Source organism: Carassius auratus, chromosome 9 (genome assembly GCF_003368295.1).
Source record: "Carassius auratus strain Wakin chromosome 9, ASM336829v1, whole genome shotgun sequence".
NCBI lineage: Eukaryota > Metazoa > Chordata > Actinopteri > Cypriniformes > Cyprinidae > Carassius > Carassius auratus.
Window position 1 is genome coordinate 29,427,272 of NC_039251.1, and position 22,953 is coordinate 29,450,224.

The following is a 22,953-nucleotide window of genomic DNA, read 5'->3' on the forward strand; positions in this document are numbered from 1 at the left end:
TAAATGCAGGCTGGGTAAGCAGAAGAGACATCTTTAAAAACATTACAAATCTTACTGTTCAAAAACCGTTGACTGGTAGGCTATAGATTACAGAAATGTTATATTGTATGTATATATGTTTTTTTTTTTGTTTTTGTTTTTTTTTGTCCCCCTCACTTCTGAAATGATGGCTACGCCCCTGCTGACAATGATCGACTCCATCTAAATTTTGATTATCAATCTGAATCCAATTCATATCCTTTTTATTTCACCTTTTTGTTCAAAATGTTTATTATTATTATTATTATTATTATTATTATTATTGATATTATTATTATTATTATTGTTTTATTTATTTATGTATTTATGAAACTAACCCACATTCAAGCGTTTATAAAAATAGAATGCATGAGGCTAGAATAAAATGGTTTTGTTTACAAGCAGATATCCTGTTTTTCTTTTTGATGTTTTGTATGTTCAGATATTCATATAACAAAATACATACAAATTATTACCTAAATAAGGACAAAGTAATATACTTAAAGTATAATGTTTAGTTCACTTTGCAAAATGTGCGAATATACAGTACTTGCAATATAAAACTACTAAACTAATGGTTTACTGAGACTATACTTCAAACTGTACTAAAAATGCAATTAATTAGTACTATTGGTGTACTAATAAGTTCACTTTTAGTATAGTTGCAGTACAAACTAAAAACATAGATTTAGTTTTGTACTCAAATTTTACTACTGTAATACTTAATGTATACTTAATATTAAACCATTATATACTAGAATATGGACCAATTACTGTAAGTCCCAAGGAGTACTGAAATAGTGTACTTATATTTGTACACTAATATTTATATTATTGCTACATAAAGTATACTAAAAATTAGGGATGCACCGAATCCAGATTTTTGGGGTTTCGGCCGAATACCGAATCCACTGTTTAAGATTCGGCCGAATCCGAAACCGAATACCGAATCCTACTCACATCCTCATTCCATTAACACAGTAAAACACATTAATGAAGTACTGTAAACAACGTCCACAGCAATGTATTTTCCATTTTATTTTATTTTATCTGTAAAAAAAGAAAAAAAAAAAGAATAGGCAACATTATGCCAGGAGCACAAGGGAGAAAAACTTTTTTGACAATTACCAAGCTTATGCTTACCCAAGTAAACAACCAAAACCTTTCAATAAAAGTGCAGCAAAGAAAAGTGTTTTTCTTTTCTTTTTGAAAATCAGAATATGTTTGGTGACTTAACTGAAATGAATGTAATTGAACATTAACTCAATAAACATGGATAGTAGGCTGTTTAGTTTTCATTTAAATTTGTACGATTAGGACAGTAGCCAAATATTACAAAAAATATTACGGAAGATCACACACATCTCCTGCATCATAATTAAATTAACGTAAAACCTCTAATCTTTCACATGAAATGCGAGTTTACTTAGAAAAAAAACAAGACGCTCTGCATTAACAGGTGACAGCCGGTTGCGAGTGTGGGAACAAATGTCCCCAGCAGTACTGAAACGTCTTTTACTGGGCACAGAGGTAGATTTTTGCCATTTTTGCCAGCAGTGGAAATCGCTGCCGGTTTGTCTTCCACCACTGAAGAGGATCCTCTCTGAGAGGAATTAAAGGCTTTTTAAGTTAAAAATGTTAAAAAACGTTTATCTCCAATCTATCTCCGTCAGCACCCGATGTGACTGGCTGGCTCTGTATTGCTACGATATAAATCGTTCCATCCGCTCAAGATTCCTGAACAGTTTAGTTTAGAGCGAACTGTCGGCCGTGTTCCTCCTCATGTAAACACCTTCACGCAATCAACGGCCGCGTAACGTCGACCAGCGTAGTGCAAGCCTAGGGTTCGGTTCGGTAAAAAAAAAAAAAATGAAGATTCGGCCGAGACCAAACCCCCGTCAAAAAGCCCAGTATTTGGCCGAATCCGAATCTGAATCCTGGATTCGGTGCATCCCTATTAAAAAGTAAATATGAAATTTACTTAAGTATACTTAATAAAATAAACTTAACAGTATACTTTTTTTTTTTTTTTTGCAAAAAGAAGACAGCTCAAAGACTTGTAGAAACACATACAAGTGACATGGTTCCTTCAGCAAATGCATTTTTGTCTCACATTTGTTTTTGTTAACACTATCAGTTAGGTTTAGTTTAAGGTACATTATTTTCAAAATGCGATCAAACTTTAACCTTTTATCACCACTCACTAGATGTTTCATTTCTGAAAAGCCATAAAATGTAAAAAAAATAAATAAATAAATAAATAATAATAATAATAATAAAACGCAGCCCCTTCCACATTATCAGTTCAGATAAAACTGAATACGCTTTTAGCATCACTCACTGGACATTTCATTTAGAATATGTCGCAAAATGTGCAAGAAGCAATGTACAGTAATATCATTTTGCAGAAATGTCGCCACAGGCACATTTTTCCAGTGAGCCTGGGTTCATATTTATTAGTGATGCTTGCCTTATTTGAAATGCAAATGTGTTTTTCAAATTCAAATGCTCTTTCAAATTGCCAGATGGCAAAACAAAACTGTTTCAAGAGTTCTACTCAAAGGGTTCTGTTCTAGTATCTGTCTATATAGATGTCAGTCCCAGAGGGAGGTTCTAGATCAGTGCTAATACTGCGTTCCTCTCTGCTGGTCTGTTCATAAACTCAGACCCAGAGGTGCCCTGTAGCGTCAGCTGCTGAGCTGGCACAGCTCATGACAATGGCAGTTAAACATGCAGAGAACGAGCGGAGTGAGTCGACCAGCAGTCAAAGCCAGAGATCTAATGATTGCTTTAGGTACTGACTGAGGCAAAGCCCAAACCAGGGCACTATTGACAGCACAACCCTTTGCTCAGTAACTGGGAAGCTTCGTCACTCTACTTGTAATGCATTCGAATGGACAGTGCTATTTTATTATTTTGAATGGAAATCAAACCAAAACAGAAAAGAAAGAAATAGGAAAGAGAAACAGACCCAATGCTCTCCACTTCAGGGAAGGACAAAGGGATTTTTTGTTGTTGTGGTGCTTAGAGAGGAGATATGATTTGGAGAAATGAAAAGCAACACACTGTGTCTCCCAGGAGGAAGAGGATGCAACCACAAGAATTCCTCAGGGAAAGAAGGGAGTATAGAGGGGAGGATCGGAATGGCACTGCTTCAGCTTCCCAAAATCAACATGATGGCTCCTGTCTGTGGTGTTACCTGCCTCCAGAGACACTTACTGTCTTACTGGATACCTGATGGTTACACTGCAGGGCCCGGAGTCATTAATCTAGCCTCGCGTGTCGGATCAGCCTCCACGTGACAGCACTTTTCTACTCCACAGCACAACTCCCCAATCAAAAAAAAACAAAACATAATTGCAATCCGGCGGAACCAAACCGAGACACATTTTTCATGTCATTTTTTGTTGTTCTCGCTGTTCTGCAATTCAAAAATGAGCAGTTTAGATGCAGTTGTGAGTGGGTTAAATGTAAAACCGCCAGCACAAACATAAGCCCTGTTCAAAAACAAGGGAGCTGCCTACCTAGACAGCACGTTAAGACATCACAGGCAATGGTAATGGCGACACAAGCCATTGAAAATAGCTATACTAAGCAAAAGTGGAGCATATGAGCTGTGTGTGGACAGACACTGATAATCTCAGCGACAACTGCTTGCCAAAAAAATTACAGGTGACACATTTCAGCAGCAGATTGGTGCTCACAATAGTGCACACACAAAATAAATGCAAACTACTATCTGACTGGAGATGCTTCGTCTTTATTAGATGCATCCCTTCTGTATACATTTCATAAATTGATGGGCACTATTCCCTCAAAGCTGTGCACTTCTGCTGTCACACCCAAACAGAAAAGATAAAAAAAAATAATAATAATCTGCACAAAAGGAAGAGGCAAAACGAGCGGGGAAACTAGATGATTGTGATTGCATCAATGTAAATTTGAGATGATTACAATGTTTGGGTCAACCGCTATCTACATGTCTTTCAGTTTAATTAAATGCACATAATATATCAAAAGCTTAATCAAGAAATTGTACTAAGGGGCTGTTGAATGCTTGATTCTGATTGGTTGATTAACATTCTAAGATGTGCAATTATTTTCCAGGAAACTCACATATATGAAGCAATTCCAGGCCTGACATCTGCTTTACTGTTCCAAATAACTGCGCCAAATTATTTCAGTTGTTTTAAAGGTCATCACAGCCTACAGCACCAAAAGAACCAAAACCAACAAAGCAAGCAAACAAATATGGCCATCAATAAGATGTAAAAAAGACATTTTCCATGTTTTCCCAACTAAATTATATTTTATTGTCTATGCAAAGTGTGCTTTTTATCCTGCTCTCTCTCTCTCTCTCTCTCTCTCTCTCTCTCTCTCTCTTCACACTCACACAAATACAGACACACACAAACTGTACTCATAATCTTTTTGTTAGTGCCGTCAGTGATTGACTTTTTCAGTAACATAGTTCAAAGCTTAAAAGCTAAATGACATTGCCTTATGTAAATGGCTCAAGCCTCCATTACTAGCTCTAAAATGGTGTTTTGGAATTAGCAGCGGAGGCTTAAAATGAGATGCGTAAGAAATGAGTCTGACACAAACGAGCATTTTAAGGACAAACACCTGACAAATGTCTTGAAATAAAATACTCAGCTATGTGTTCTAGGGTTGTTACTGTTGTATAATTAGAATAATCCACTCAGGTCATTTATATTATTGAAAAATAATGCACAAATGAGGTGCATTACAGCAATATTGCAATGGCCCATCGTCAATTATTCTTTACTATACTTCAATTAATTCAATTAAATAAAAATAAAAAAAATCAAAGGAATGAAAAACTTAGTTACTGATAACTGATGATTAACTGATTATTTCACCCAACATTCTAATGTACCTAAATGTACATACACGTAATAATGTTTGTTTTATGCTTATTAGAGGTGTTATCTTAGCAACATGATAACATCAATCTCAGTGGGAATACATTTTAAGTAAAGTCTTCTTTGCTGCCCAATTTAAATCAATCACGTACGATGTTCCATTTTGGTTAGACGGCTTCCTGTGTAAACAGTAGAAGGCAAGGCAGCTCAGTGATTTGAAACTAAGCAACAAACTGCTGCCATTTTTTGAATACATCCATTTGCAAGAGTGGGAAAAATGTCTTGGGGGAACAAAAGCCACTTGCTTTATGGAAAACCCTCACAGACAGACAGATTGGAGAGTCCTGCATGGTTCAGGTGCACAAAAGCTGTCTCAGTATTTCGGGCTGAGCTGAAATGCTCATGTCAGATCCTCCTCATGTCAACCTAACCGCAGTGCAAATACCTCCAACAGCATGTGGTCCGGGTCTGAGCCAAATCTCAGCGCCTCAATCCAAACCGAAACCAACCAACCACACTTATCCGTGGAGGAGGCAGTCGGCCATAGCTTAAAGGGGCTTCATTTGGAGGAGGAGGCAGCTAGGGTGGGGTTTTTCTCAAATACCAGAGCTTTAGAGAGACGTTTTCATCTTGCAGCAATGAAGACGTGGCCAAGGCGCAGTGAAGAAATTTCCTAGCCAAATGCAACATCACATGCTCGTCACATGCACCCACACATTATGGAGTCATTTCAATCATTTCTGGCTAGTGAGCTCAGTCGTTTCTCTCTGGGGCTCTTGGATTATTCTAGAAAACCTAAATGTGTTGAAGCCCTGTGGGTATAGGGATTGCCATTAAACAGGGATTCTTTCTAGGCAATACTGTGATGACCTTGGAATGGAGGGGCTAATGGGATCAGAGAAAGCTGGCAGCTCCTCAAGGAGCCCATTTGTTAAGCAAAAAGGACTTGAGAAAAGTTTAATGGGTGTAATGAAAGATACAGAGGTTGATATTCATGCTTTATGGGCTATTTGTGGAATGGTAGGTTTTGAATAGAGATGCGCTGGTGGGCTATCAGTATCACCTGTCCCCTTCGAGAAAGTTTACTCTCTGCTGAGAGCTGCCCATCAAGAAGCATGTCTTACAGTACAGTCGCAAGACAATAACAACAGATCCATCAGATACAGAGAGACAGAATTGACCCATGCCTGAGAATCTACTTAAATTAATACATATTTATATTTTGTGCCACTGCACACTTAAAAATAAATGCCCCACTATACTATCTATCTATCAACCTATCAATTTATTTTAGTTCCCCTAATTGTAAAAAAAAAAATATAACTAAGTATTCCTGAGCCAATATTGTGATTTCCATTACAGTAGCATTCCTGTATTCCATTGCCGTAGCATTGGGGGAATTGGTGATCCTCTGCCCGTCCTGACTTCTGAGAGACACTGCCACTCTGAGCGGCTCTTTTTATACCCAATCATGTTGCCAAATGACCTAATAGTTGCAAATTGGTCCTCCAGCTGTTCCTTATATGTACATTTCACTTTTCTGGCCTCTTATTGCTACCTGTCCCAACTTGTCTGGAATGTGAAGCTCTCCTGAAATCCAAAAAGAGCCAATATTTGGCATGACATTTCAGAATGTCTCACTTTCAACATTTGATATGTTATCTATATTCTATTTTAAATGAAATATAAGTTTATGAGATTCGTAAATTATTCCATTCCTTTTTTACTCACAATTTGTTGTCCCAACTTTTTTGGAATCGGGTTTGTACATCATTCTGCCAGGAAACTCAGAACAGCCATTTGAGAAAGAGGATTTTAAAATAGGGATTGAAAAATATTCAAACAACATGTTAAGTGAATTTTGCATCCGATGAACCCTTTAAAATAAAGTGTTAACTAATCCTCACGTAAACCCAATTTAATACATGTCAAATTTCCATGTGCCCTTCAGCAAGTAGGAAGTATACAGAAATTGAATAAAGTTATTGAATAACAAATTCTAAGTTAAATGGTAATAAATCATTGATTTTCTCTTTTTCCATTTGTTTTATTTGATTAACAGACATAAAAGCAGCTGGGTTATTAGGTTGACTGCTATTACTTTAAGAGCTGCCACTGCTGAACTTGACGCAGATTTGAAACGCATGTTCATAGTTCCGTTAGTGTTTTAATATGAAATGATACAGGCTACAGTGAACACCATATCTGTGTGTGCAATTGAAGAGTATGCTCTACGAGCACCATATCATGGCTGACAGCACAAGAAAATTTTTGCTTCATTTAGAATATTTAAAATTTTGACTTGATTTTCTCACAATTATATTGATCTAAGACACCAAAATTTAGTGAACAGTAGTCGTTATCAATACCAGTAAAACATATCCTAAGTAGAAACATGTGATGCTTTGATGCCAATGTGCAAACACCAAAATAGAGTCAGTGCTCTGTGCAGGCACTTTTGAAGACACTACTCATTTCCATTCGGCACTTTCTCTGAAAATGATCTGTTATATTGTGGGTAACTTTTTCCAAGAAGTTCTAAAAGGCTTCAGAGAATTTAATGTCTGATCTTGCCTGAGGAACTTAAGTAACAATCACATCATGCTCGCACTCTGGTCTTAGGTAAAAACTATCGATACAATTGTCAAATTATTGCTAAAATAATAAATAAATAAATAAAAAATGTAATTGCATGGAAACATCACCATGATTTCTCATTTTAAGACAGTAGCAATAGTAAAACAGTACTCTTTCGTTTCTTTTTCTTTCTTTTTTTTCGGTCTCCTTAGACAAACCCACAAGGACATTGGCACTGCAGCGATGAATGGGAGTTTTTCTGCTCACTGATGAGTTGTCCTGTAGATGAGCTCCTTCCAAGTAAATCAGACAGAAGCTAAAGCAATTAGCACTGAAGGAAATTATGCTAATAAGTCTGAGGACCTTGTTAGGTCATTTTCATTATCCATGTTAAACTGTGACTTAGGGCATCCTTTCACCGTATGAAGATTAATTATTGTCCAAAGAGAAAATATGTGGAATTTGATATTCAACTAACCAAGAACGAATTTCACAAACACCAGCCCTATCAGAATACAATAATACAACAGTGTTTCCATTCAAAAAAAAAAATCTAAATATATTTTCTTCTTTTTTTCTTTATGTAAATTATTGATTAATCAATTGGATTAATCTGTCTAAGTTTGGAAAATTCTAAATCTTTCTCACTTTCTTTATCACAGGCACTCCTAATATTAATCTGACATTTTGAGTTGTGTTGCAGTGGAGCTTGCAATTTTCTCATGTGCTTGCCAGTATTGTATGCTATAGTCTCCATCAGTATGCAATAGTCAGTTCACTGACTGTGGATTTATTCATGCATTCCATTTATAAAGCTAAAATATTTTAGAATTAGCTAAACCTAGAATTTTGCTTAGAACAAATGCTAATAAATATATAAATAAATATTGACAATGTAAAAATAACCAATTATAATGGCCACACCTCTGTATTTCTCACCAAGTATTTGTTACAATCTTATCTCAATATGTTACAGTGGTTCAATATAAAGCTTTAACAGAACCATAAATATAGCGAACCAGTGAAACTGCTAATGAAACATTTACGGAAACTTTTCACAGTGTCAATATGCATTAGCCTCTGACTGATTGCCATTTGGCTGATTAATTAACGCCTGCCTTCAAATGCAGCTCTCAGGAAAACCTGAACTATTATGGTTTCTAAATAATCATGGCTGTCAATGTTACAGCTGAAAAGGATTGACATGTGGATAGACAGTCTTGAATAGCGAGAGTTTGTCTTTTTTTCTGAGCCGATGAGTGGAGATAGACTGATGAGTTACTGTTGGAGCTGTACTGTAAGACAGGCTGAGTCAGCTAATTAAAGGCTTTGAGTCTTTTAATCGACTGGGTTATAAAGGGGAAATTTACCTTCCAGCTGGCCTTGCTTACAGCTGTCTATATCCACTGCACTCCACTCTCTACTGGATTCTTTCTTCAAATTAATCAAGGATTGCTCACCCTCATACTGTTCCAAAGCTGTATGATTTTAGTTCTGCCACGAGAGGTTTTGAACAGAGATGTTTTAGAAAATGCAATCTGTTAAGCTCCAAAAATGCAAAATAAAAGTTCTTTTTTTTCTTTCTTTTTTTTTTTTTTGCAGTACATGCAACATTCAGTGCCAATAATTCAAAACTTTCTAATTTAAGACCTTTTAAGGACTTAATTTGTGGAAGGGCAAATTGAGACTTTTTGAGACCCTTTAAAGACCCACATATATATATATATATATATATATATATATATATATATATATATATATATATATATATATATATATATATATATATATATATATATATATATATATATATATATATATATATATATTTATACCACTCTTCGTGTATGGCTTACTTTCACAACGTCTTTCTGTACTTTTTGATGCCTGAATCATTTGTTTGCTTTGACCTTTAATAAATGGAGAAAAATAATGACAAGGGAATATTAACAATACTGTATCTTCATTTGTGTCTTCAAAGTCTTATGAGTTTGGAATGAGTTGAGAATGAGTAAGTGATGACAGAGCTTTTCTTTTTTTTTTTTACCAGAACCAATCGACACAATATTGCAAACAACCAGATAACTAGGAAGTCAAGCTGGCAGCAGACTTGCGATGAGCTCCATGATGAGCCCAACCGATGTTACTATTATTTAAGAGCTTTTAAAGACCTTACATTTATGAAAAGGCATGAATTTAAGTGCCCACGCTCCCTCTAAATTCGGCTAAATATCTCCTATTGTGCTTCACAGACCAAAGAAGACAGACAGGTTTGGAATGACTTGAGCCTGAGTAAATCGTGACCGAATCTAAGTCTTCACTTATCATTGCTGGGTAAATTTCTCTCTAAAAAGGACGTATAGGAACGAGTCCAATGAAGTGTCATTGTGTTGTGTCCCATGAGAGTTATTTTGGCAGGTTAGATCTTTTTGGCATGTGAGTTCTCATCTTTCCTCTGTTTCCGTCTCACCCAGCCTATAGTGAGTTCATATTTTGGCCCTTTTCCCAGAGAGGAGAGCCACTGTTGAGGAAGAACTGGGATACTGCCAGTATGCTGATATCAGACCGTTTTTAGATCACTACAGCAGAGTCCCTGTTTATCCCACACGCTTCAAATCGCAGTGTACCCTGCAGGTTGTGGGTTCAAGTTCTCTGGGGAGTAGTGCTATACACAGACAGAGCAAACAACTTCCCGCAGCATCAATTAAAAACATACTCTACTGTTATCACCTTGACTGTATTTTCATATCAAGCTTTTCTGATGACTTAACTATTGTAAATAACAGGCAAGAGACTTCTGTCTGAGCTCTGTTCAGATTCATTGAAAAGAAAGCAATAAATACTAAATTCAAACTACCCATGCAATCGTGAATAGTTAGCAGTCAAACTCAACTGTTTTTTGGCACAAATTCATCTGTCATATTGTCAAGCCAAGTTAAACAGATGCCAGCATAGACAGGCTGTGTGACATGACCTCATCCTTGAAAACCATGAACCAAAACTACTTGGAATAAATAATACAAACTGCATTAAATGCAAGTTCAACTGCGACAAGGATAAATATGGTGTGTGTTGACCATGTGCCATGTGTTGAATTATTATATACTGTATATGTATTAAAATATTTGATGTTACTTTTTTATTTAGTTTTTGTTTGCTTTGTATTTGAAACAGCGTTTTCGATAGTATATTGCACATCACTATAAATAAATTTGCAAATACATATCAAGTAACTTTATTAAGAGCATTAGTAGACTGTTATGTCAGGTTTATGGCTAGTAGAATAAGTTGACATGTACTTGCAAAGTTGCAAAGTTATAGTCAAGAGAATGTCTGTTTGGGGACCATCAAAAGTACAGATCAAGCAGACAGTCAACTAATACTCTAAAAACTGGCAGTGTAGTTAAAATGTTACCTAAAGTTAGCAGAATGTCAAAATAAAAGTATTCATTTTGTATGGTTGCTGAGTCCTGAACCAAAGCCAACTGAAAAAATAATTGTCCTAAATATTTTCAAAGAGAACATAATGTAAAAGTGTCTTACTGTCATGAAACCATCCAGCAGGCCAGAGTCTGGTTTAGGAGGTGCCTGCAGACGCTCCATGGACCACTTTTCAATGATGGAGGACACCTGGCTGTTCTCTGTGTTTAGGATCCGGAATCCTGTCATGTTGACCCCGCTGTAGCGATAGGGCTCCACATCCAACGCGAAGAGATCCTAAAATATGTTTAAAGTTTATAAATTTACTGAAATGTAAAAAAAAAATAAATAAATAAAAGCTAAAACCGCGAAAGCAATGTGTGTTACAGTACATGCAAGTCTACAATTTGTGAAATTCGTAATATGTTTTATTTCCTTTATTTGACGGTTTTTCCTATTGACACAAAAATATAGGGAAAGTCAATTTTTATTACATTTAACCGTTGTATAAATTGTGTGTGTATTGAATTAAAAAAAAAAAAAATACATCACAATTAGCTTGCTAAACACTTTTATACATACATTTATATAACTAAGGCCTGCAAATAGGGGAAAAAAAGTAATTTTATAAATAGTAATAGAATGTTTTCTTGGCATCAGTAAAACACATCAGTGGTGAAAATAGGAAAGAGCACTGAAAAAAAAAGCTTCTATGTTCCTACTTAGGGAATATTATAGCCTGACATCCAAATTATTTTATGAATATCACTGTGGTTTTGAATGCGATTTTTAATATAAAGTCTCATACATAACTTACCAGGGTGGTAAAAATGTAGTGGTAATACTCCGTCATCATTCCCATGGCAAGAGCCTGAAAAAAAATATTGAGAGCCATGAACGAAACCATTTTGAGACAAGGGAGCAGTAACCCTATTCTCAGAAAATGTGCAATTTATCACTGAATCGAAGGATAGGCAGGCAAAAATAATGGCATTTCTTCTTTATATGATGCTCTGTGGCTTGTAATAATTCTATATGCTGAAGGACTGAGAGCTGAAATCATTTGAAGCTTTCAGTCTATCTTTCCCTTAAACCCTGAAACAACATGAGCTCTCTTCAATGCCCATAAATACAATACAGAGTGACATCCATGCAAAGTATGCACTCTACCTCTAAATAAACCATTCTGGTTTAAAAAAAAAAAGTATATATCTATTTTATATATTATTGTGCTATAGTGAACTGCACAAATCAATATCAACATATTGCTTCTTTTATTTATTTTTATTTAGGAAGTCCACATCAATCCATTGTTTAATTGAGAACTGTCCGCCTGGTAGATTTAGGGGACGTTTAACAAAACATCTTCTTTTAATGTGGATTCATGTACACCTATATACTGTACAGCTGTATATCTTTGCCCAATGGGGACCTGTACCATGATGGTAGCTGAACAAATTCAGAGTTACAGGATTAGTTTTGAGTTGACAAATCCAAAACTCTCCAATCTGGCTTTGTTGGTGCCATGATGCTGTTCATCAATTTTCTTTGTTAACTCAGGCTTTAATCCTGAGACTGTGGAGGATGTGCACATTAATGTGTGACATCACTGGCGAACAGCCAATCACAAGATAAACTGGAGTGACTTGATTCAGATTGAGATCTCTAACCCAGTACATAACCTGCCCTGGAGCAGGTTAGCCGTGGAACGTAAGTTAATATAGCAATGAATGCTGCTAAAAGCCAAGCCACTTACGTGGTACCTAAAACCCAGGATTGGTGGAAACTAACCTGAAACTTACCAGGCTAGCCAGCTAATCTAGCTTCATGATACAGGCCCCGGATGTCTTGCTTGGTACCATCAGTGTTGCATAACTCAACATCGAAAAACACATCTCAGTTCAGATGGTAAGACAATTTTGGTAACAATTAAATTTAGCAAACACACATTAATGATTATCACAATGATTTCCCTCAATAAACTCAGTAAGAATTTGTGCTAGTTATGTTTAGGTATGGGATGATGAGTGATCTAAAATATGGTCATGCTTTAATATGTTCTTTAAAAATAGCCTAATAAACAGCTAATATACTAGAAATATGCAGTGGTGTAATATAAAGATGTAACAATACTTTGTTAGAGAACATACGTTTTTCTTTTTCTTTTTTTTTTATTTTTTTTGCAGAATGTGTACTTTACTTGAGCTTTTATATTTCTGTCAACTTTCACTTTTACTCCACTACATTTCTTAATTAAAATGTATATGTTTACTCCAATACTTTTGCCTAAAGCATATTCTTTACTTATTGTAAATAACACATACTGCAAGAAAGCACACATACTTTGACGAAACAGCGGTTTGGTGCTTCCAAGTTAGACTCCCGAAAACACCTTTGCTCATTTGCAAACCAGTGCTGACACAAACGCAAATGATTTAATTTTCCTCTCAAGTCAAGGCTGGGGTGTGCTATACAGTAGCCTGTATCATCTGTAATAATATGGTAAGTGTTGTTTTCCCAATTTCCCGATCTGACATTATAGATTAAAACACACACACACACACACACACACACACACACACACATACACACACAGTGTGCAAGCATTAAAACAAATTAAGAATCATCAAAATGCAAGGCATTCTAAATTGTAGGTGGCAGAAATGCCTCGGCATGTCTTTTATATTTATATAATTTGATATAGTTCATCTACATATATCAGACGAAGAGTGCTGTTTTTCTCCAGATATCAGCATGATAACAAATGTAATATTGATTTTATACATGCTTAATAAAGTTAGAATTAAGTGACTTACATTTTAGACACAGTATTGCCTGTTTTTGCTCTATCTTGCCAAAGAAAATAGTTCCAAATGAAGATCACAGTGTGGTTTTGCGTATTGCATTTTTGAACGAATCTGTTGAATGAATGATTCAGTCACTCATTAACACAGTCAAATGCTTAGTTTCTGCATGGATCAGCCGTTTGAATGACTCAGTTGAATCTTAATTACTCGCTAGTTAACAGTGACTTGTTGCCACTTGGTAGTTTCAATTGTACATTTCAATTTTTTATTTATTTATTTATTTATTTTTATTTTTTAATGATTTAAATCATTTCAAATATTGGATTTCTTCATTTAATTTTTAAAGCAAAGCATTATATGTGTATCAGTAACTGCAGATTAAATGCATCCATGTCCCACCTGAGCTACATTAAACTGTGTAAATGCATCTAAATGCCACTTCAAAAAGAAAGAGACTAAAGGCCCCAATATACTTCAAACAAAATCGAAGAACGAACTGATATGACGTCATTTCAAACAAAACCAGGCCAAAACGAAGTTCGTTTTGAGTTTGTTTCGGCAGTTTGAAGCAAGTGAACAAAGAGTTTGTTTGGCTCCTAAACACCTTTGAGCTTCCATTGGTTTGTTGCGGTTACACAATCAGTGGGTGTCTGCTGAAACTCCACCTTTCCCCGGTTTGTTTCTCATTCAACTGAGGTCAGGCAAGAGAACAACATCTCCAAGTCACTAGCAACATGAATACACTGGAGTGTTGAATAGATGAGCTGCACAAATACATCCACACCTGTCTGATCACTTGTGGAGAGACTTTAGAGATACAGAGAAATTCCTAGAAAGATATTGCTTTGTGTCAACGACCTGGAGTTATGCAAAATGCAATGCAGACAAACATTCGAGACAAGTTTTTCAAAGCTATGAAATATAAATGAAAGGAAAGATTAAAGATATAAGGTAGCAAGTACCAAATAATGTTTCAAATAAATGTTACACCATACTGCTGCTGCTACTGTTGTTCTTTTAATAAGTGAATTTAAAGGATGTACTATAAATGAAAATGAAATGCCAAATGAACATACAATAATAAATATTTGCTTTTATCAAAAGTAATTAATGACACCACATAAAATATAAAAAGGTGTAACAATTTATCCAGTTTACCATGATAAATGAACACTAATAAAGTAACAAACCGACTTGCGTATTTTTTTCCACATCATGCTAAAGTTTTCAGACTATGAGAGACATTCACACTTCCTGTTATAGACTGATCACTGAATGGTTCTTTTGTATTGCAAACATTTGTTTTGTAAAAAAAAAAAGCGCTATACAAAATAAACTTGAAACATGATACTTGACTCTGAACTGGTGCTAATCATGAATCTTGAGTCTATAATATTCAAACATTGGTTCACGTCTCACACCTAGATTGCCTAGACTTCATCGTTGTTTTGTTTAGGGCATACTGTACGCATGAGCATCGTGAAACATATTTACATCAATCTACACCCTGCCTTCAGCATCGCGGGGGAGTTGGAATGTTCAAAATCAGTATACTGTCGCTCAGCCTTTTCGAACTTCTTTTTGCCCCCAAACGAAGAACAAAAACTAAGTTTGTTTGAAGGCTTTGTTTGTTATATTGGGGCCTTAAGTACCATATGAAGTGCCTCTAATGCTTAACACAAATTACAAAATTAAAGAAAGGGGTCAAACTGAACACAATATTGCTGCTCAAACTCCGTCTAAATGTTTTTATTTTTATTTATTTATTTATTTATTTTTTATCTTGTTGCTTCCAGGTATGCAACACTGATAATGTGCTCACTAATAGGAATCTAGTAAATAGGGCATAGTGTTCTCTAGTTCCCTTATCTAAAGTGTTACCAATATTAAATTTAAATAGAATTCAAAGTGGAATTCAAAGTATAGAAAGTTTTTGTAACTTAGAAAAAAGATTGGACCAAAAAAGAGGAAGAATAATAATAAGAAATTATTATAATAAAATCATTATTAATTCTAATAATTTCATTAAAAAGCAGATATGCGTGAGTGTTTTAAAGCACTAAACTCAGCTTGCTTCTATTTCTTGGAGAAGACAAAGTATTTAAAAGAAGAGCAGATGGGATTTTATTTTGCTCATTGCTTGTTTGTCTCCATTGCTGTAATGAGCTCTCGGGTTCCCACGCCAACCCAACCACGCATTCACGCGGCATCTCTCGCAGACTGACAGACAACTCAATCCATAACAATAATTAATTTATGGGCCAAGCTGTTGTGTTGCTAAACGTTGGAGCAACAACCGTCTAAACCCAAGTGTCAGCCCTTTGCATTCGCTCCATTTAGTGCGCACTTCAGGGCAATGTGAAACATACATGAGGTGGCTCCATGTAAGTGCGCCTGGTAACAGCTGCTAAATCACAGACGAGATCCTGTATTAGCACGTGAGCTAATTGTGCCCTGTGCTGTGTGCCGGATGGTAATAGACGTCTTTAACATTTCTCACCCTGTGATATCTTCAGCTGTATTACCAGGAGCTGCTGTGTGATGTGTGTGTGTGTGTGTGTGTGTGTGTGTGTGTGTGTGTGTGTGTGTGTGTGTGTGTGTGTGTGTGTGCGATACACACTCAGACTGCTAGAACGATTATCAATCACACATTATTACCGTTGTCGGCCTGGCGAGGGTGATTAGAATGGGTAGAGGTCAGGTCAGTAATTAGATTTGTTGTTGTGTGGTCTAGCGCTGTTATTAACAGGCGGTTTTGTGTCCAGGTGGACTGGAAAAGCTCCAGGAGAAATCTACAGACTGCCGGTGGAAACTCATATTTACTTCGATGAGCTAGCAGTACTAGCACCATTAGTGAGTAAAACTGTCCGTAGGATAGCCAGCAGCGGGAGAGTATGAATTAAAACGGACACCATTTAGATCATTATAGTGCTGAACCTTCTTAAGGTCGTCATATTATGAAATTTGTAGTAATGGATATATAATATAGAGGTATTCTGATGGATAATGCTATTCCTAAATGCCAGAAGACAAATACACTATTATTCCAGTTAGCATATAACTGACTCACTAAGGGTGAAATATGGAGGAAGTCCAGTCGGATGTTTCTGGCTGTCAACCCAACACAGCCTCTAGAAATGCTTATCATACAAAGTACATAAAAATTTAATGAAAGTCAAGCTTCCTCTTGTGGAAAACAAATACAATGTAGCATAATTTTTAGAGTTATTATTATTATTCTTTTTTTTAATATAGGCAACTTACAGTGGATGGATTGATGGATTAATAGCAATATTTCCTTCTGATATTCTGTCTACAAATTGTAATAAATGTAGTATAATTGTTTTTGGGATAGGCAATAAGCCTGGACTAACATTATATATATATATATATATATATATATATATATATATATATATATATATATATATATATATATATATACATACATATATATATATATATATATATATATATATATATATATATATATATATATATATATATATATATATATATATATATATTTAAATAAATAAAATGACACAAAATATGATTATAGAACCATATATTATTTTATTCCACTAAATTGTAATGAATAAAGCTAATAATAATAATAATAATAACAAATCTGATATATCCAAATTTCTGAAATATTACATCCTTGCTAGACCCAGTTATCTTTGCCATCATCAGCCCCAAAGCAAAATTCATTATTAAATTCAGTCTTGTGTGAAACATATGGTTGGAAAATAATGGCTCTGTAGCCTGAGCAGATTTTGCAAAGTTCAAAAGTGTGGACGACTTCACAAAGCCAAAAGTTTCAAATGTGGATATCACACAAACCCTCTGAGAGCTGCCCATTATAGAAGCATATATCCACTGCCACTAATAATGAGTATCTTCATTATCACTTCAGTGGTCTGAAACTGATTAAGAGGAGGTCTGTGAGTCAATCTCAGGCTGAATAATACCCACTTTAATATTTGATTATTCCTGTAATTGGGCGAAAAGTCTTGCAGTTAAGTCACACATTGAAATATCAGCTTTCTCTTTGGGTTGCTCTAATGCGAGACTATTCACAGAACTCTAGCAGTGCATATCCTTATCCATTGTCTAGCAAACTTTCTTTAACCAGTCCTTTCCATTAAGATATGACTGCATTATACCCTACACTGAAAAAAATAAACAAAAAAAATAAATAAACTAAATGAGTTTTTCACTGAGAAACGGCTAGCACATAAAAAAAAAAAATATTAAAGAAATGTTAAGGGGGGGGGGGGGGGTGAGTTTTTTACACTGTTAAAGAGTTGGATTCCCATGCTAAACATGGACAAAGTTTCAAAAATTAAGTTGTACGTTTGAAGGAGTATTTTTGTTCCCAAGTTTCGGAAAGTTTTTTTTTCTAGTATGGCTCTGTGTGACGTTAGATTAAGCGGAATTTCCTTATATGGGTCCTAGAGCACTTCTGCCGGAAGAGCGCGCGCTCCCGTATAGCGAGGCTGAGCACAGACATTTCACTGATCAGAGCGATTCACTGATCAGAGCGAGAGCGTCGCGAAAAGTCACAAAAGAAGTGTGTTTTTGGTTGCCAGGGCAAGACAACCCTGCACAGATTACCCCCAAAAAAACAGCATTAAGGGACCAGTGGATGGAGTTTATTTTTACAGAGCATCAAGGGAGTTTGTTTGTTCCCTGCATTTCGAAGATGCTTGTTTTACAAACAAGGCCCAGTTTGATGACGGATTTGCGTATCGTTTATTTCTTAAGGATGATGCAATCCCAACGAAAAAGGGTCACGATCGTGTGTTGGAACCGCAGGCGGTGAGTAAAACTGCTTAAAATATCTCTGCCTCCTTGTTAGTGCGTCCCCTCCCATGCCGGAGACTCAGGTTCGAGCCCCGTTCGGAGCGAGTCGTTGCTGCTGCTGCTCTAATTCAGTTTCAGCATCGGGATCTGATTCTGGATTATAAATAAATGGCTGAATCTGACTGTAAGCCATGGTTTGCTTTGGATCACGGTAATGTCACAGTTTCCACATGCTCTCAACGCAAAAGCCTACTGGCGCTCGTGATTCTTTAGCTCCGCCCACACGTCACGCCTCCAGCCGGTCTTGTTTTTCCGGGAAAAATCGGTACAGACTATCTTTCTCTAATGAATATAATAAAACTAAAGACTTTTTGGAGTTATGAAGGATGCAGTACTACTCTATAGGTACTCAAGATTAACAGGATATTGAGTGAAAACGAGCATTTCACCCCCCCTTTAAGAAACACTGCATTAAACGTGAATTTAAGTAGACAGACTGGAATAGTACTTTCCTGTAAAACATTCTAATAATGTTTGTTTTATTTACCGCTTATAATATGCTTTAGATGTAAGGAACAACAGTGATTAAGAGCAGTGTTCTTGTAGGGCACTTCACATCATGAGCATTAACCTATTGACTAATAACATGCAAACACACTGACTAACGGAGCATGTAAGCTTGACTGGCTGATAGATAATCAATGAAACCTGTACACTTCACTGAGTGTGTACAAATCAATCTCACACACAAGATCAAAAAAGACAATTAACTTTTTTTTTTTTGAACAGATGCAAGCATTTCTTTTTTTTTCATGGCATAAAAAGGGGATAAATCACCATATCAGCAGAGCTTGTTATCAAATTTGGGATAAGAAAGACCAGAGCTTCATTCTTCACATTTTGCGTAAATGTAAACGAATAAAAATAAAAAGTAACTTGTCAGAGCTTCTTATTTTTGTAATTCGTATCAGGCTAATTTGGTTCTTCATATACACTTCTAGATTGAGCTGAGATAACTTGAGTAGCAATTGGTTGCTAACAGTTTTTGACATTATATACTCCTATATCATATATATTAATTTTGGACCATTAACTTAAATTTATGTTTTTATGTATTGATTGATTATATGTCCATATATATGGGAAGTCGTGGCCTAATGGTTAGAGAGTTTGACTCCTAACCCTAAGGTTGTGGGTTTGAGTCTCAGGCTGGCAATACCAAGACTGAGGTGCCCTTGAGCCAGGCACCAAACTCCAAACTGCTTCCTGGGTGCCGCAGTGCGTGTGTGTGTGTGTGCAATGCAGAGCACAAATTCTGAGTATGGGTCACCATACTTGGCTGTATTTCATTTTCACTTCCACTTACATATTTTTCTCAAACACTATACAAATATGATTCTCAACTATGTTATGAAATGAATTACATAATGATTTTATATGCTATTTTATGTTTTTTTAAATGTATTTTTTAAATGTATTATGTATTTTTAAACATGGTCATAAATGGGTATTCCCTTTCTATAAATTGTATCTATACATTTTATATAACTTGCATATTAATATGTTCTCCGGGCATCATTTAATGAAAACATTTGGATTTGAATCCCTATAAAGTACTCCTGAGACACTTATTTTATAAACAGTAGTCAGTGAACAGTGAAAATGAGTCAGAGTACAGAATTCAGCCATTCAGTCAGTCACTTTATTTCCATCCAAATTTGATAATTTAATTTAGGCGCAAAATTGGAATATTGCATAAAACATTTGCGATTGGAGCGTTTCCATCTAACAAGTCAAAAATAACAAAATCGTCACTTCCTGATAAACTGGCACTAAATATCATTAAGAAAAGTAGGAGAAGCCACTGAATATGATAATTTGTATATAAAATAAATTCCTTGTGCCTTAGAGCGAGCAGATGAAACACAATAAATGGGGTCATTGCCTTCGAAGGTGGATGGCTGCTGTTTGGGAATGCAGGCGTGTATCAGTCCTGGGAGGCAATTATACGGAAATTCTTTGATGACAGAGCTTTCAGAATGACTATAACAACATGCTATACAATGAGATCAGTCCGCTGGTTAGTCAAGTTGTCCTGTCCCATTGTGCAAAATAAACTATCTCCCACTATTTGAATTATCTCTTCAAAAGTCAAAAACTACCTCAAACGAGAATAAAAACTTGTGAAATAAGGATTTAATTTGTATTAAAACATTTTTTTTTTCATTACTTTTTTCTGCTGTGATACTTCAAAATGTGCATGAAAACAGGGTGATGGAAACATGGCTAATGTCAGTCATTTTTAAAGACCAAGTAGAGGGGGTTATCATAGTTAAACCTCCAAACATGTGGTATGTCTGAAAAGCCATGAATGTGCTCTTTACACAGCCTGATCTCACAATCAAAACGTACATATTTAGACGTATATTAAAACTGTCCAATACGTATGTGCCTTTACGTATTTACAGTGTCATTTACGTATTATCTGGACGTAATTACAGGTTCGATACGTATCGAAATTTACGTAAAACAACCTCAAATACGTACAGATAGAACGTGTTCTATGACCAGTCAGTTACCTATAGAAATTTGCTCATGAAGCTGCTTTTCAATGCGTATCTGATTATTTTTTTTATATTTATGTATATTTTCCCTTTTTAAATTTTTTTTTTTTATAAAAGTAAGATCCCTATACCTCACCGGGACCTAAACCTAGCCATTTTATACAGAATGTTAAAAGAATAAAACATAATAAAACACAATTTTAGTAAAAATATTACATTAAAACGTTATTTTGAGCCACTAACGTTAATTCTACACCTACCCCTAACCCTAACCATAACCATTTCTTAAAACTTCATAACGTTACGGTTATAAATAAACAAATAACAGACAAACAAACATAATGTTAATCATTTTTTTTTTGTGAAAATATCAAAAGTGGTATCAAAAGTAGTTCAAATGATAATGAGTTCCATTTGCAGTCCTCTGAGTTCCATTTGCAGTCCTCTCTGGAGGTAATAGTTTTTATAGGGTACAGAGCAGAATTTAATTTATTAATCCATGAAATTATGAATCTGTCTTCTCTCAGGGAAGCCGAACTGGCGCAGTACTAATTTCAAATGTCTATCAACTGAAATACCACATGTCGCAATCTGTGACGAATTATGTGAGAACCAATGAGAGTTCGATATCAGTGCCGTAAACCATGTCGTAACGTTTCTCGAGGGTGGCGCACTGGCGCAATTTTCAAATTCGAATCATAACGAGAGCAGGCTTTGACTGTGACGGACGCTGTTGCTGAGAATGAAGATGAAGATCGATTGATATGGATATGTTCCTTGCAAACATCTGGGCCCGTATTCATAAAGAATCTTAATGCAAAAAGTAGCTCCTAGTGACAAAATTCTAAGAAAATTCTTAGAAATGTGGGCGTTTACTCTTAAAATTAAAGAAAAAATCCTAGTAAAGAAAAAAGTAATTCAGAAAGCATCTTAACCCTTAAAAGAGGTCTTAAGGTCAAACTTGTTAGGAGCACAGACGAGGACTTTTAAGAGGCTTAAGAGTTTCTTTAGCAGAGGAGAAAATGGCATAAAGATGAAGAGGCAGAAGAAATGTGTTGCAGACAATGGATGACAGTGAGTTAATAAGACGCTATAGATTATATAATAATTTATCATTTAATATATAAATTAATCACTACATTATGATATTTGGCAACTGGGAAAATGCAACAATGCAATAGTGATGATTTGGATCTGCCACAACCTCCTGTAAGCAGAGTGATCACACAAACAATTACAGCACTTTCAGAACATCTTATTGTGTCGCAGTTCATTTCGTTTCCACTGGACATTCCCACCTTGCAGGCTTAAAAAACTCCATTTATGAATATAGCAGGCTTATAGGTGCGCATAAGCAGGGGGAATGAACCGTTAATAGTTTGTGCTACGCTCCCATGTCTGCTTCTTGTCCCTTGCTGTGACATCCGGCCCAAATTTTCCTTTAAGAATGGCCTTGTGTTTATCTACTAACTGGGCTAACAGTAAACACTGTTCCTCTGTCCAGTTTGACTTTCTCGCCCTTCTTGGTTTTGATTCCATGTTTGATACATTAAAACCAGTGGTGTCAAAAGTATTGGCATTCATTACTCAAGTAGAAGTATAGATACTAGGGTTTAAAAAGACTTTTGTAGAAGTTGAAGTATCAACTCAAGCTTTTTACTCAAGTAAAAGTGTAAAAGTACTGGTTTAAAAAACTACTTAAAGTATAAAAGTAAAAGTAATGTAAGGAAAAAAAATGCCATTAAGAACAAAAGCTTGGGCCGTGCCACAAGGGCCTATTGTGCACTACCCCACCTCCTAAAAAAAAAAAAAATTCTAAAGGCCATAATGAATATAATGTTATATTAAAATTTTCATGTTGAAAAATTTGGG

At 35.6% G+C, this 22,953-nt stretch overlaps 1 protein-coding gene across 3 annotated transcripts in view; it reads right to left on the reverse strand.

Moving 5' to 3' along the window:
* Nucleotides 1-22,953, reverse strand: part of grik2 (glutamate receptor, ionotropic, kainate 2) — a 182,297-nt gene that overhangs the window by 95,420 nt on the left and 63,924 nt on the right. For all 3 annotated transcript variants that reach the window (XM_026272436.1, XM_026272437.1, XM_026272438.1), the window contains 2 exons: nucleotides 11,719-11,772; nucleotides 11,025-11,198 (listed from right to left, as the gene is read on the reverse strand). In XM_026272436.1, the coding sequence (XP_026128221.1) occupies nucleotides 11,025-11,198; nucleotides 11,719-11,772 (228 nt within the window). The remainder of the gene's footprint in view (nucleotides 1-11,024; nucleotides 11,199-11,718; nucleotides 11,773-22,953) is intronic.